At 42.3% G+C, this 12,376-nt stretch overlaps 1 protein-coding gene across 7 annotated transcripts in view; it reads left to right on the top strand.

The window, feature by feature from the left end:
• The window catches only part of LOC101001159 (serpin B6-like), a 52,389-nt gene that overhangs the window by 38,644 nt on the left and 1,369 nt on the right, over nt 1-12,376 (top strand). For 5 of the 7 annotated variants that reach the window (XM_017951832.3, XM_009192884.4, XM_009192883.4 and 2 more), the window contains 2 exons: nt 2,862-3,017; nt 4,385-4,789. In XM_017951832.3, coding sequence (XP_017807321.2) covers nt 2,862-3,017; nt 4,385-4,789 — 561 coding nt within the window. Of the gene's footprint in view, nt 1-2,861; nt 3,018-4,384; nt 5,430-12,376 lie in introns of those variants that run through there. The other 2 variants (XM_021930203.2, XM_031658895.1) reach the window with 2 other exon arrangements.

Here is a 12,376-nt window from a genome sequence, read left to right on the forward strand (position 1 = left end):
AATAAAACTTACCTATACAATTGCAAATTTAGTGAATCACTGAGTTACCACAAATGACCAAGATTGGATCCTTTCATATCACAAGACTAGAGGTATTGGGATCTGAAAGTGGGGAGAGGAATTTTCCTAGACCAGTGGTTGGCAAACTATGCCCAATGGCCAGGTCTAGTCCATCACTTATTTTTATAAATAAACTTTTATTGAAATACAGCTTTGTTCATATGCTAAAATACTGTCTATAGGTGCTTTCATTTTACAACAGCAGAGTTGAGTATCATTGAGTGTCCCTAACTTGAAAATCCAAAATCTGAAGTGCTCCAAACATCTGAAACTTTTTGACCACCAACATGATGCTCAAAGAAAATGGCCACTGAAGCATTGTGGATTATAGATTTTTTTTTTTTTATACTTTAAGTTCTAGGGTACATGTGCACAATGTGCAGATTTGTTACATATGTATACATGTGTCATGTTGGTGTGCTGCACCCTTTAACTCATCATTTACATTAGGTATATCTCCTAATGCTATCCCTCCTAATGCTGTCCCTCCCCCCTGATTTTAAGATTAAAGATGCTCGGGACAGGCTCGGTGGTTCACACCTGTAATTCCAGCACTTTGGGAGGCAGAGGCAGGTGGATCACGAAGTCAGGAGATCAAGACCATCCTGGCTAACATGGTGAAACCCCATCTCTACTAAAATACAAAAAATTAGCTGGGCGTGGTGGGGCACACCTGTAGTCCCAGCTACTTGGGAGGCTGAGACAGGGGAATCGCTTGAACCTGGGAGGTGGAGGTTGCAGTGAGCCGAGATCGCACCACCGCACTCCAGAGCGAGACTCTGTCGCACACACACAAGAAAGATTAAGGATGCCCAACCAGTAGGTATAATACAAATATTTCAAAATCTGAAAAAAGTCCAAAATCTGAAATGCTTCTGGCCCCATACATTTCAGATAAGGGATACTCACTCAGCAATTGAGCAGAATTATTGTGTAGAATATAATCATGGTCCTCGAATCATTCTTACTGTTTGAGGATGCATTAGCAACAGATGTGATGTTCTTCTAGTAAGTTGTGTTAATTTTTTTTTTTTTTCAGTATTTTTGTTGTTAAGTTTGTTTCTTCATTTATTTAATGAACAGTGATTGAGCGCTCACTGTATGTCATGTATTGTGCTAGGTACTATTCCAGCCATGTTCAAAATCTGCAAAGTGTCCCTCTCCTCATGGAGCTTACATGTTCCTCGGGGAGAAAGACAGTAAACATATATTAAAGAGCAGTGCTATGGAGACAGGTACAAAGAAAAGGTGATAGAAAGTTGAGGTGGGGCAACACAACTTCCGGTAGGGGTCTCAAGGAATCCCTCACTGAAGGAGGTGGTATTTGAGACAAGGACAGAAGGAGGTGAGGCCATATGTGTTACAGGTTCTGGGGGAATGAGTTCAGTGGGCAGAGTTGAGATAGTTTGTCCATGGATCCGTGAAGCAACCACTCTGAGTGTAGCAGACAAGCAAAGGGAGTGCAGTAAGAGGTGAGATCAGAGAGGCAGTGGAGGACAAGCTGCTGACATGATTTGCCAGTTTTTTCAAAGACTTCAGCTTTCACTCTGAGTCAGGAGGGTTTTCAGTTGAGGAGTGATGTGACTTATGTCTTAACAGGGTCTCTCAGGCTCCTGTGTTGAGAATAATCACAGGGAGGATAAGGGCAGAAATAAGGCAATCACTTACGAGTTTATTGCACCGTCCAGGACTAGGAAGATAGCAGCGGAGGTAGGATGCACAGGTTAGATTTTGGTTACGTTGTAAAAATGGAGCTGATATAATTTGCCAAGGGTCAGATATGTGTTGTGAGAGAAAGATGGGAGTCAACATTCATTCCAGGGTATCCGACAACTGGAAAGATGGTGTCCCCCTCAACTGAGATGGGACAGAAAACAGATGGAGCAGATTGGGAAGGGGTTGTGAGGAGCCCAGTGTTACAAGTTAGACTGGAGGTTGGTTTTATATGTTCAGATGCTGATGTTGAGTAGGGCAGTGAAATTTATGAATTTGGACTACTGAGGTGAGCTCCAGGCCAGAGGTGCAGATTTGGGTTTTATATTTAAATTCATAAGACTAAATGAAATGATAGGGGTGAAAAGAAATCGTTTTCCTCTATATTCGCAAGTTCTTTGACTGGGACCTTGTAGAGTGACGAAAGAGAATTAACAAGAGAAAAACGAACAGAAATTTATTAACTTGTGCATCACACACGTACATGGGAAAACTCAGTGATAAGTAATTTGAAGAAGTCATTAGAATTTGTGGTGTTTTTACCCAACTTCGTAGGAGAAAGGGAGGGGAACAAAGGGCACTTGGGAAAAACAAATGCCTTTTGTGGAAAGATAAATGGATCCTTTTGGAGCAGAATCGATGGCAGAGGTAATAGGCTTGTGACAATGTCTGGCTGGGTGTGTGCAGACTTTTCATCTCTAAGAAAATTAGAATTGTTACCAAGGAAGAGAATAATGAAAATTGAGTTTTTTGGGGGAGATTCTGCTTTTAGGCAGATAGGCTATTTCAGGAACTCTAATGCCTTCAGTTCAAAATATTCTTAAACCAAAGTGGTATATTTCAGAGTGGCATATCGTGATCTCCTTCAAGATCACCAACAGAAAGCAAGGTAAGGATTGAGCCCTGGGTAGCCCAATGTTTGGAGACTGAGGTAATGACCATGAACCAGTAAAGGAAGGGTCTAATACGGGGTTCTAGAGACCAAAGAAAGAAAGCATTTGTAGGGGCAGAAAGTGACCAACTCTGTTGATTATGCTCAATATTCAACTCTTGTGCTTCAACTTAATGTGTATCTGTTTCCTTTCTAGAACAAAGAAAAACCTGTGCAAATGATGTTTAAGGAATCCGTCTTTAAAATGACCTATGTAAGGAAAATATCCAGCCAAATTCTAGTGCTTCCCTATGTTGGAAAGGAACTGAATATGATCATTTTGCTTCCCAATGAAGACACTGATTTGAAAATGGTAATGAGTGTTCAAAGTATGCATTTTATCATAGTAAAGGCTCTCACAAGCCTTTTAGGAAAAAAACTTTGAAAATTTGCTTTTACCAGTGTTTCCCTGACATATTTGGCCACATGCTCTTTTCTCTTTTCATGATTACATCCAGTGGGGTGGTGTTCTAAGTGTTGAACACAATTCAGAAAATACTCTTATCCTAGAATGGGCTCAGGTTGAGGGTCAACTCTGAACTCTGAACCAGGTCAGAGTTCAATGTCCTGCTTTACAATTTAGAAATCTGTACTCTTTCAGGCTGTTTATTCCTATGGAAAATGGTGGCAGTACCTCCCTATGAGGGATGTCATAGGATGGAAGACATAGTATATATAATGCATTTGTTTCGATGCACAGAGTATGCCATTGACTAATATTAGTAGTCTTCTCCACAACCTTGCCCCATAGTTGTAAGTTTGCTCTTTAGAAAGCAGTCATGTGGGGGAACAGCTGCTGTGACTCCGTGTATCATTTGAGGATCTTGTTAGAAAGAAGATTCTGATTTAGTAAGACTGGAATGGAGGAGCCTGAGAATCTGCATTTCCACCAAGCTCCTCGGCGATGCTGAGGCTGCTAGTCCATGGACCACACTGAATAGCAAGGTTGTAGAGAGTCAATGAAAAATTTAGCTGGAGAGTAATTTGAGTTTCTAGAAAACTACTCCTTTTGCCTGCAATAGATGAGTTGGAAGTATCGATAATAGAGATAGGTCAGAAGGGATGTTGCTATGCCTTTCAAGCAAGACATGACAAGGGCCTGAATGAAGGCAGTGGCAGCAGAGATGAAGTAAGGGCCAGATGAGAGAGAGATTTGGAAATTTAAATTAACAGAAAATGATGATGGATTCGTTGGAAGAAAGTTTGGATGGAAGAAAAGGCAAGTCTGAGATGTCCTACCTCAACATGCTGCTGTTAAGCTACAACACCAAACTTTGTAAGAACAGCTCTTCTTATACAAATGCAGCCAAACTGTAAGATTCTGCCTCAGGGAAATGGTTTGACTAAGTTTCTGGAAATGAAGAGTCAAAGCACAGAAATATAAAATCAATTCATATTTGAATGGTTTAGCATTACTGTGCTGTCATCCAGATGTGTGCAGTCCAATATGGTAGCCACTAGCCACCTATAACTATTTACATTTACATTAGTTAAAATTAAATAACATTTTAAAAAATCAAGGCTTCCTTTATACTACACACACTTCTAGTGCTCCATAGCCATATTTGGCTCATGGCTATCACATTTGGCAGCATGGCCATACATCGTTAACATCATAGCAGAAAACTGTATTGGGTAACACTGATCTAGACCCTAAAACATCCAACACTCTTCTTCTAGGTGGAGAAAAAACTTTCTTATGAGAGATTCATAGAATGGACAAACCCAGACAAGATGCATGAACGAGAGATGGAAGTTTTCCTTCCTAGATTTAAACTAGAGGAAACTTACAACATGGAGGATGTCCTTCGCAGTATGGGCATGGTCGATGCCTTTGAACAGGACAGGGCAGACCTCTCAGGAATGTCATCTAAGAAGGATCTGTACTTGTCCAAGGTCACGCACAAGTCCTTTGTGGAGGTCAATGAGGAAGGTACAGAAGCAGCAGCAGCTACCACCGAAGAAATAGTTTTATGTTGTGCCAGTTACTCCCTCAGGTTCTGTGCAGACCATCCCTTCCTTTTCTTCATCCAGCACAGCAAAACCAATGGTATTCTCTTCTGTGGCCGGTTTTCGTCTCCATAAGGACATAGGTAGTCATTGGATATAGTCCTTCTCTTTTCTCTTAGTGACCTACATTTCCTCCACTCTTTATAGTGTGCCTGTGACCCAAAGTGACTTTATTATTGCAGCAGTCAAACATGAGATGTTAGGAATCTAATTTTGAAATTCCTTGTTGAGAACCCTTGTGTGTGTGTTTGCATGTTAAATGTTTTCTAGAGTCTGAACTTGTCTCCAAGGATTTTGTGGTCACTTTGCAGGTGGTATCAATGACCACTTAGTCAAACCCCTCTGCTTGAAATGAGGTGTTACCCTCTCCCCACTGCCCACACCAATATATTCCAACTGTTAGAGCCATCTGCTGTCTCTTCACTTTGTATATGGTGCCACCCTCACAGAATGCTATCCTTCTGTTTTCCCAAACACAAGAAGATACATATTATTTTCTGTCTTCTCTGTTCAATAGTATTGACAAATGGGCCCATTTTTAATGGAACAATAGAAAGTGAAATGGAGACTGGGGAGGAAGTATGGTGAGCAAGACTCAGCAGTTCTCAGAAGTGGCCCAGCACGGTGGCTCACACCTGTAACCAGCACTTTGGGAGGCCAAGATGGGCAGATGATCTGTGGCCAGGAGTTTGAGACCAACCCGGCCAACATGGTGAAACCCTGTGTCCACTAAAAATACAAAAATTAACTGGGCATGGTGGTGCACGCCTATAGTCCCAGCTACTTGGGAGGCTAAGGCAGGAGAATCACTTGAACCTGACAGGTGGAGGTTGCAGTGAGCTGAGATCGTGCCACTGTGCTCTAGCCTGGGTGAGAGAGCTAGACTCTGTCGAAAGAAAGAAAGAAAGAGAGAAAGAGAGAAAGAAAGAAAAAAGAAAGAAAGAGAAGGAAGGAAGGAAAGAAAGAGAAAGAAAGAAAAAAAGAAAAGAAAGAGAAAGAAAGAGAGAAAGAAAGAAAGAAAGAAAAAAAAAGAAAGAAAGAAAAGAAAGAAAGAAAGAAAGAAAGAAAGAAAGAAAGAAAGAAAGAAAGAAAGAAAGAAAGAAAGAAAGAAAGAAAGAAAGAAAGAAAGAAAGAAAGAAAGAGAAAGAAAGACATTTTCAGAAGCGACCTCTATTCCAGCTCTTCAGAAGCTGGCACAGAGGGTGAGAGAGCAGTTAACCGAGACCAGTGAGAATTCAGTCCAGTTTCCCGGGTGTTTCTGTTTTAATCATAGTTTGCATTCACAGGGATCAGTGGGTCACAAGCCTATTCAAATGTACAACTATCCACTTTCTCTGAAAATTTACACTTGCTATCAGGAGGCAGAGATGATTGTACATGTTCTGTTCACAGTAATGTAGTCTGAGACAGCTTCACGGGTAAACATCACATGTCGTTCTATATTTGAAATATTTTTTGAAAAGGACGTTAAGCTTTCTGTGGCCATTTGTGTTACAGGCTTGAAATGCAACTGCTGTGATCAGTGATAAGGGAACACACTGATGATTTAGATTGAATAGGGAGGGTTATATTGTTTTCTAGGGCACAGCTAAAAAGACTTATTCCATCAACCCCCTTGCAGCCAGAAAGACCCTGAGCCCTCAGAACTTCACTGACACAACCCATATTTTCTTTCCATAACTGGCCCACTTTTCCCTTTGCACCAAAGCCAGCTAGCTAGCTTCAAGGAGAGAATTGGACTGAGGATTATAAGGAAACATCCACGTTGTATGTGGGCTGAGAGAGGAAAGCGGGAGTATCGGAGGTTGCCGGGTTTGCTACTCTCATTCCTCTTCCTCCTCTGCCCAACACTTGGACTTGGAAAGAGCTCTGAAACGTGGGGAATAATCAGCTCATGTGATTCTCCCACTGCAGAGAGACTCTGAGTGTTACAGCCAGGGGCCACAGGGTGGCGCCCTGTTCCTCAGGGAACCACATGCCTCTTTGCACTGCCTTGCGGATAGTCCAGTCAAGTGCAGTAAGAGGTGGGAGTGGGGAGTGTAAATAGAGTAGTCTCTAACTATCCAAATAGGAAGGTGGTTTTTTTTTTTCTCTTTCCTGGCATGAAGATAATCAAATCATTTCAATAGTGAATTATGAAAATGAATGATAATGGTTTTATCTGTTATAGAAATATAACATAATCAGACTTTAGCCATGTAAATCATAAAACATAGAGATAACAATATGCACATTGTTCCTAAAGCATTTTGTAAAATTATGTTTGTCATATTCTCTTTGAAGAGTTATCACTCAATATTTTATTTCTGTCTTGTAAGACCTGAAATCCTATGTGCTGCCTTGACATCTATGGGCTTCTCAGGGCCTCAGAGGCCTGGCCACGCAGTCCCCTGCTTTTGTCAGATATGTGCACCCTGTTCACCCACTGAGCAGGAAGCCTCCTTCCCCTCTGAGTTCCCCTATCGGCCAGTCAGTGCTACCCCACCTGGGTCTCAACCTGGCTCACTGCCCTCCAGCCTGGAAAATTATTCAAACAAGCCTGTCACATCTGGAGGAACCAGGAATCGCCTCTTCCTCTTGTTAGTGCAAAGCCTGCCTTCCACAGCCCCTGCTGGTTCACTCTTTTCCCAAATGCAACTCTCCTGTGACCCTGCATGGCATGCGGTGACCTCCCTCCTTGGGCTCTTAGCAGATGTGACTAATAAACTGCTGCCAGTTTCATCTGTCCAGTGTCTCATGCTATGTGTCTGGTTGTCTCCTACTATTTAGTGGGGGAGATCCCTCCTTCACCAACAAGGTGAATATGAGATGATCAAAACAACTATAGCAAAAGGTCCAGCCTCCCAAATAATAACTCCATGTCTTTTGTGAAATTGCACTAAGACATTTCCTTTACACTATGTAGTGTTTCTTGTAAGGATCCACAAAGTGAGTTCCATTTAGAATTGAATTCTAGGGAAAAAAGTTTATCTCACCTCTTCAGAGATGTTTACTGAATACCTTCTTTGCATTGGACATTTTACATAGATTATTTAATCCTCAGGGATAATAAACCCATGAGGAATCTGAGACTCAGAAGTAACTCGAACAAGTTCTTGTAGCTAGCAATGAAGTAGAATGTGGATCCAATGTCTGGTAATGCCAAAAACCGGAAAATTACTCAAACAAGCCTGGTACCTCCAGAAGAGCCATGGGTAATCTCTTCCTCTTGTTATCATGAAACGTGCCTATATCAGCTCCTACCAGAAGGGCAGCTGTCAGCATAGTGCAGGAAGAGTAGGGACCAGTAACCTGTCTCCCTTTAACATGAAGTCTGATTTCTTTGGCTGTGTTATCCCATCTGAAAAGTGGGACTCGGAAACTTCCGGCACCAAAAGCACATCATCCTGGACCCAGGGATGAGCATCCCGGGATACAGACCTAAGGTCAGGTGCATCTGGGTGCTATGAACTCTGGAAGCATTGCTACCCCCTCCAGGAGTCCTGAATGGAGGTCCTGAGAGCCTTCACTCCTCCTATGCATCAATAAATGGGAACTCTAAGGCTCTTGCATCCCTCTTCTCAAAGAGGGCTGCAGGGCCACAACTGCAAAGGAGAGGTCCACAGCAGGGGATGGTTTAGAGACTGAGAAGATGCAGGCTGTACCCGCATGAGGCACCCCTCAAGAAGCTGATGCTCTTCGGCATGTGAAAGATGGCCTTTCCTTTCCTGACCTGAAGCTTCTGTGTTGAAGGAGATGGAGGGGGCAGAGGACTGGAGGGAGGTCTCCAGTCCTGTGGGCTTGCTGCACAAGCTGACGTTAATCTGATACTCACAGGTCATAGCATGGACCATGCACACCTGATTGGCATATCTAGTGGCCGTTGGGGAAAGCAGCATAAAATTCTTCTCCCACCTATACTAGTCTTGAACTCCTGTCCTCGTGATCCACCTGCCTTAGCCTCCCAAAGTGCTGGGATTACAGACGTGAGCCACCGTGCTAGGTCGGAAGTAGTTTGCTTTCTCTAGCTACTTGTGACCAAGCATACAATGTTTTATCAGTGAATTCCTTACATATTGTCCTTGAAGGATTCTGGAGAGGATCCGGAACAGAGACAAATTCACTAGTTATCATCCCAAATCTAATGACAGGTTTGCCTGATAACTCCATTGCTGTGCCAGGTATCAATTTATTGTTTATCAGCTCTAAATCTACCTTTGTGGACTTTATGGTAGTAAACCTGGATCCTACAACATGAACTTGACTGACTGGCCCAGTGTTCGGCTTTGCCAGTAGAGGGAGCTGAAGAGACACTGTAAGAAGATAGCAGTAGAAACGCACTTTCTGGATTCTGATCTTAGGATTATTCAGTGTAGGCACCCAGCAGCCCACTTGGTCATCTGTAGCCACATTCTCAGGGCATGCTTTCTCCACACAGTGGTCATTTCTGCCTTTGGTCAAGATGCAGCTTCTGGCAACTATATTTCCTACCAGGCATTTGCTTCTACGGACCAGCCACAGCCTGCCCACACCCTCCAGCAAGGGCAGATGGCTTCTTGTAAGCCAGCTTTGGCCATCTGGCAAGTTGCATAGCCACTGCAGACTGCATGTTCCTGTGGCAGCCACACCTTCAAGGAACTCTGAATATCAGCCCTGGGACATTCAGTCACGTTAGTCATGGGTATAATAAAATACCATAGTCTGGGTGTGGTGGCTCATGCGTGTAATCCCAGCACTTTGGGAGGCCAAGGTGGGCAGATCACCTGAGGTCAGGAGTTAAGAGACCATCTGGCCAACATGGTGAAACCCCGTCTCTACTAAAAATACAAAAATGAAAACAAAAACAAAAAAATTAACTGGGCATGGTGGCACCTGCCTATAGTCCCAGCTACTCAGGAGGCTGAGCCAGGAGAATCGCGTGAACCGAGGAGACAGAGGTTGCAGTGAACCAAGATCATGCCACTGCACTCCAGCTTGGGCAACAGAGTGAGACACTGTCTCAGAAAATAAAAATAAAAATAAAATACCATAGACTGGGCAGTTTAAGCAACTGGCATTTCTCAGAGTTTTGGAGGCTGGGAAGTCCAAGATCAGATGCTAGGAGATTTGGTTTCTGATGAGGGTTCTATTCCTGGCTTGCAGAAGGCCACCTTCTAACTATGTTCACATGACAGGGACAGCAATTTCTCTCTTCTTCTTCTTTTAATGCCACCAATTCCTTCAAGAGGGCCCAACCCTCCTGACTTTATTTTACCCCAACCAACTCCCAAAGGCCCTATCTCCAGATACTATCATCTTAGGGGTTAGGGCTTTTACATAAAAATTTTGTGAGGACATAATACAGTCCATAACATATGTCTTTTCCTAAGTCTCTAGCTCTTTTTTTTTCCACTTACCCCAAGACATGAAATGACCATTCCTCTTTTGTACCTTCTATATCTGCTCCCATTACAGTGTTTTTTAAAAAATCTATTACTTACTAATTCTTTATATTAATTCTCTTCTCTTCAAATCTCTGATGTAGTTTCTGTTTGCAGAGTGAACACTGCCTAATATAACTGAATAAACATCTTTCATACTATTATGAAAGAGTGTGGCAGAAGCTTGAAGTCCACAGTGCGGGTCTACCAAACACATTCTGGCTTGAGGGAATGCAGATATTAGAAAAACTACTCCACTAAAAACTGAAAATTCTAAGATTAATCCTGAACCAGACAGGACACTAGAACAAGTGGCATGAACTCACACTGTTTCAACAATCAATAGTAACTATTGATAAGCTAAAATCTGAGAGGATATCAAGATATCTCCCATTCAACTTTCCTATCTGCAACACATTCAGTCAAAGCACAAAAAGATACATTTAGAAACCAAAGAGACCTTTCTAATTGCCTCCAAACTCTGTTACTTAATACTTCCCCTTAACCTCCTTCAAATTAACGGAGAGACTGACAATTCACTAATGAGGGACTAATGGCAGTTTCCAGGCAATGCCATATCAGAAGACTTTTTTCTTTTATAAGTTCCTTGAAATACAATACCAGGCATATTAATGTAATGCTTTTCACATTAAGGTCCACTGGGTTCTCCATACCCTTGGTCAGCAGATGCTCTACAACATGTATGTTTCATTGCTTACATTTGTCTTGGTAACAATCTAGACATTTTAATATAAGCATTGTGTTAGTCTGTTTTGCGTTGCTATACAGGAATACCTGAGGCTGGGTAGTTTATACAGAAAGGAGGCTTGTTTGGCTCATGTTCTGCAGACTATACAAGAGGTATGGCGCTGGCATCCCCAGGCTTCTGGAGAGGGCTTTTGTGCTGTGTTAAAAGACATTGAACCTTGGGAGGCGGAGGTTGCAGTGAACCTGCAGGTTCAACGAGGAAGACGTCAAAGGGGATGCAGGTACATGCGAAGAGGGACCAAACACGGGGAGAAAGCTTACTTTATAACAACCCACTCTTGGAGGAACTAATCCATTCCATGAGAGCTAATTCTACCTCACTGACTACCAGGAGAACAGGACCAAGGCTTTCACAAGGAATCCACCTATATGACGCAGACACCTCTCCCTAAGTAGAACACTGGCACACCAGGAACTAAATCGCAGTGTGGGTTTTGGTGGGGACAAAAATCCATACCCAAACCACAGCCAGTATATTTTGGATGATCTAGACATCCACTTGATAACTCAGTAGTCTTTTGAATTTAGGATTGTGCTGTTAGTAAGCAGTACTAATTTGTCTGACGCAGATCCTGTAAAATGATTCATTAACTCAAAGGACTAACCAAATAATATTCAAGAAGGTTTTAGTTGTTTGAATAGAGAGAAGTGGTGGGAGAACTGAAAAGAGTATGTATTTGTGTCAATTGAATGTACCCAATAGGATAGGTACACCGGTCTCAAAAAAATTGGCACTAATGCAGTCAGAGCACATTTGAAGTTAAAAATAGGAATTTACCTACAGCAAAATAACACCACAGATCACATACAGGGACACTCCACTTCATCATTTAGTCCAACTTTTCCTAGAGAGTGAACACTCCATTCCTTAAGTGTTATCACAATCGAATTAATTTTTCCTGACATTTATTCATTTCAATTAAACTCTTCTTCCATCACTGAATATGTGAAACACCGTCCAATTGTCTTGTGACAATATTATTACTGCAGGGTGTGGCGGAAAAAGCAGTTCTCTGGGAATGTGGTCATACCAACTGTAGTCTCAGTTCTTCCATGAATTCTTCATGGGACTCTGGGCAAATCACACAAACTACCTCTGTTTCACATCCTCCCCTGCAAAATATAAGGAACAGCGTCAACAATATGGTTCCTTCAAATGCTTACATTTTATGATGCTATCTTTGTTCCTTTAGCATTAATTAGCTGAAGCAAGTGTGCTTTGTTTTTGTTGCTGTTTTTTTTTACACTTTCTCAAAACCAGGGACGCTTGCTGGGAATCTCATGGAAGATTGAGAGGTGTGGACGGCATATATGAAGTAACTAACTGTTGCTGGAGTATATGGTCAGTCACTGAAGGATATATTGGAATTCCGGTGAGACTCTTTTTTTTTTTTTTTTTTTGAGACAGAGTCTCGTTCTGTTTCTCAGGCTGGAGTGAAGTGGTGCGATCTCAGCTTACTGCAACCTCCTGAGGTTCAAGCAGTTCTCCTTCTTC

Source organism: Papio anubis, chromosome 19 (assembly GCF_008728515.1).
Source record: "Papio anubis isolate 15944 chromosome 19, Panubis1.0, whole genome shotgun sequence".
Taxonomy (NCBI): domain Eukaryota; kingdom Metazoa; phylum Chordata; class Mammalia; order Primates; family Cercopithecidae; genus Papio; species Papio anubis.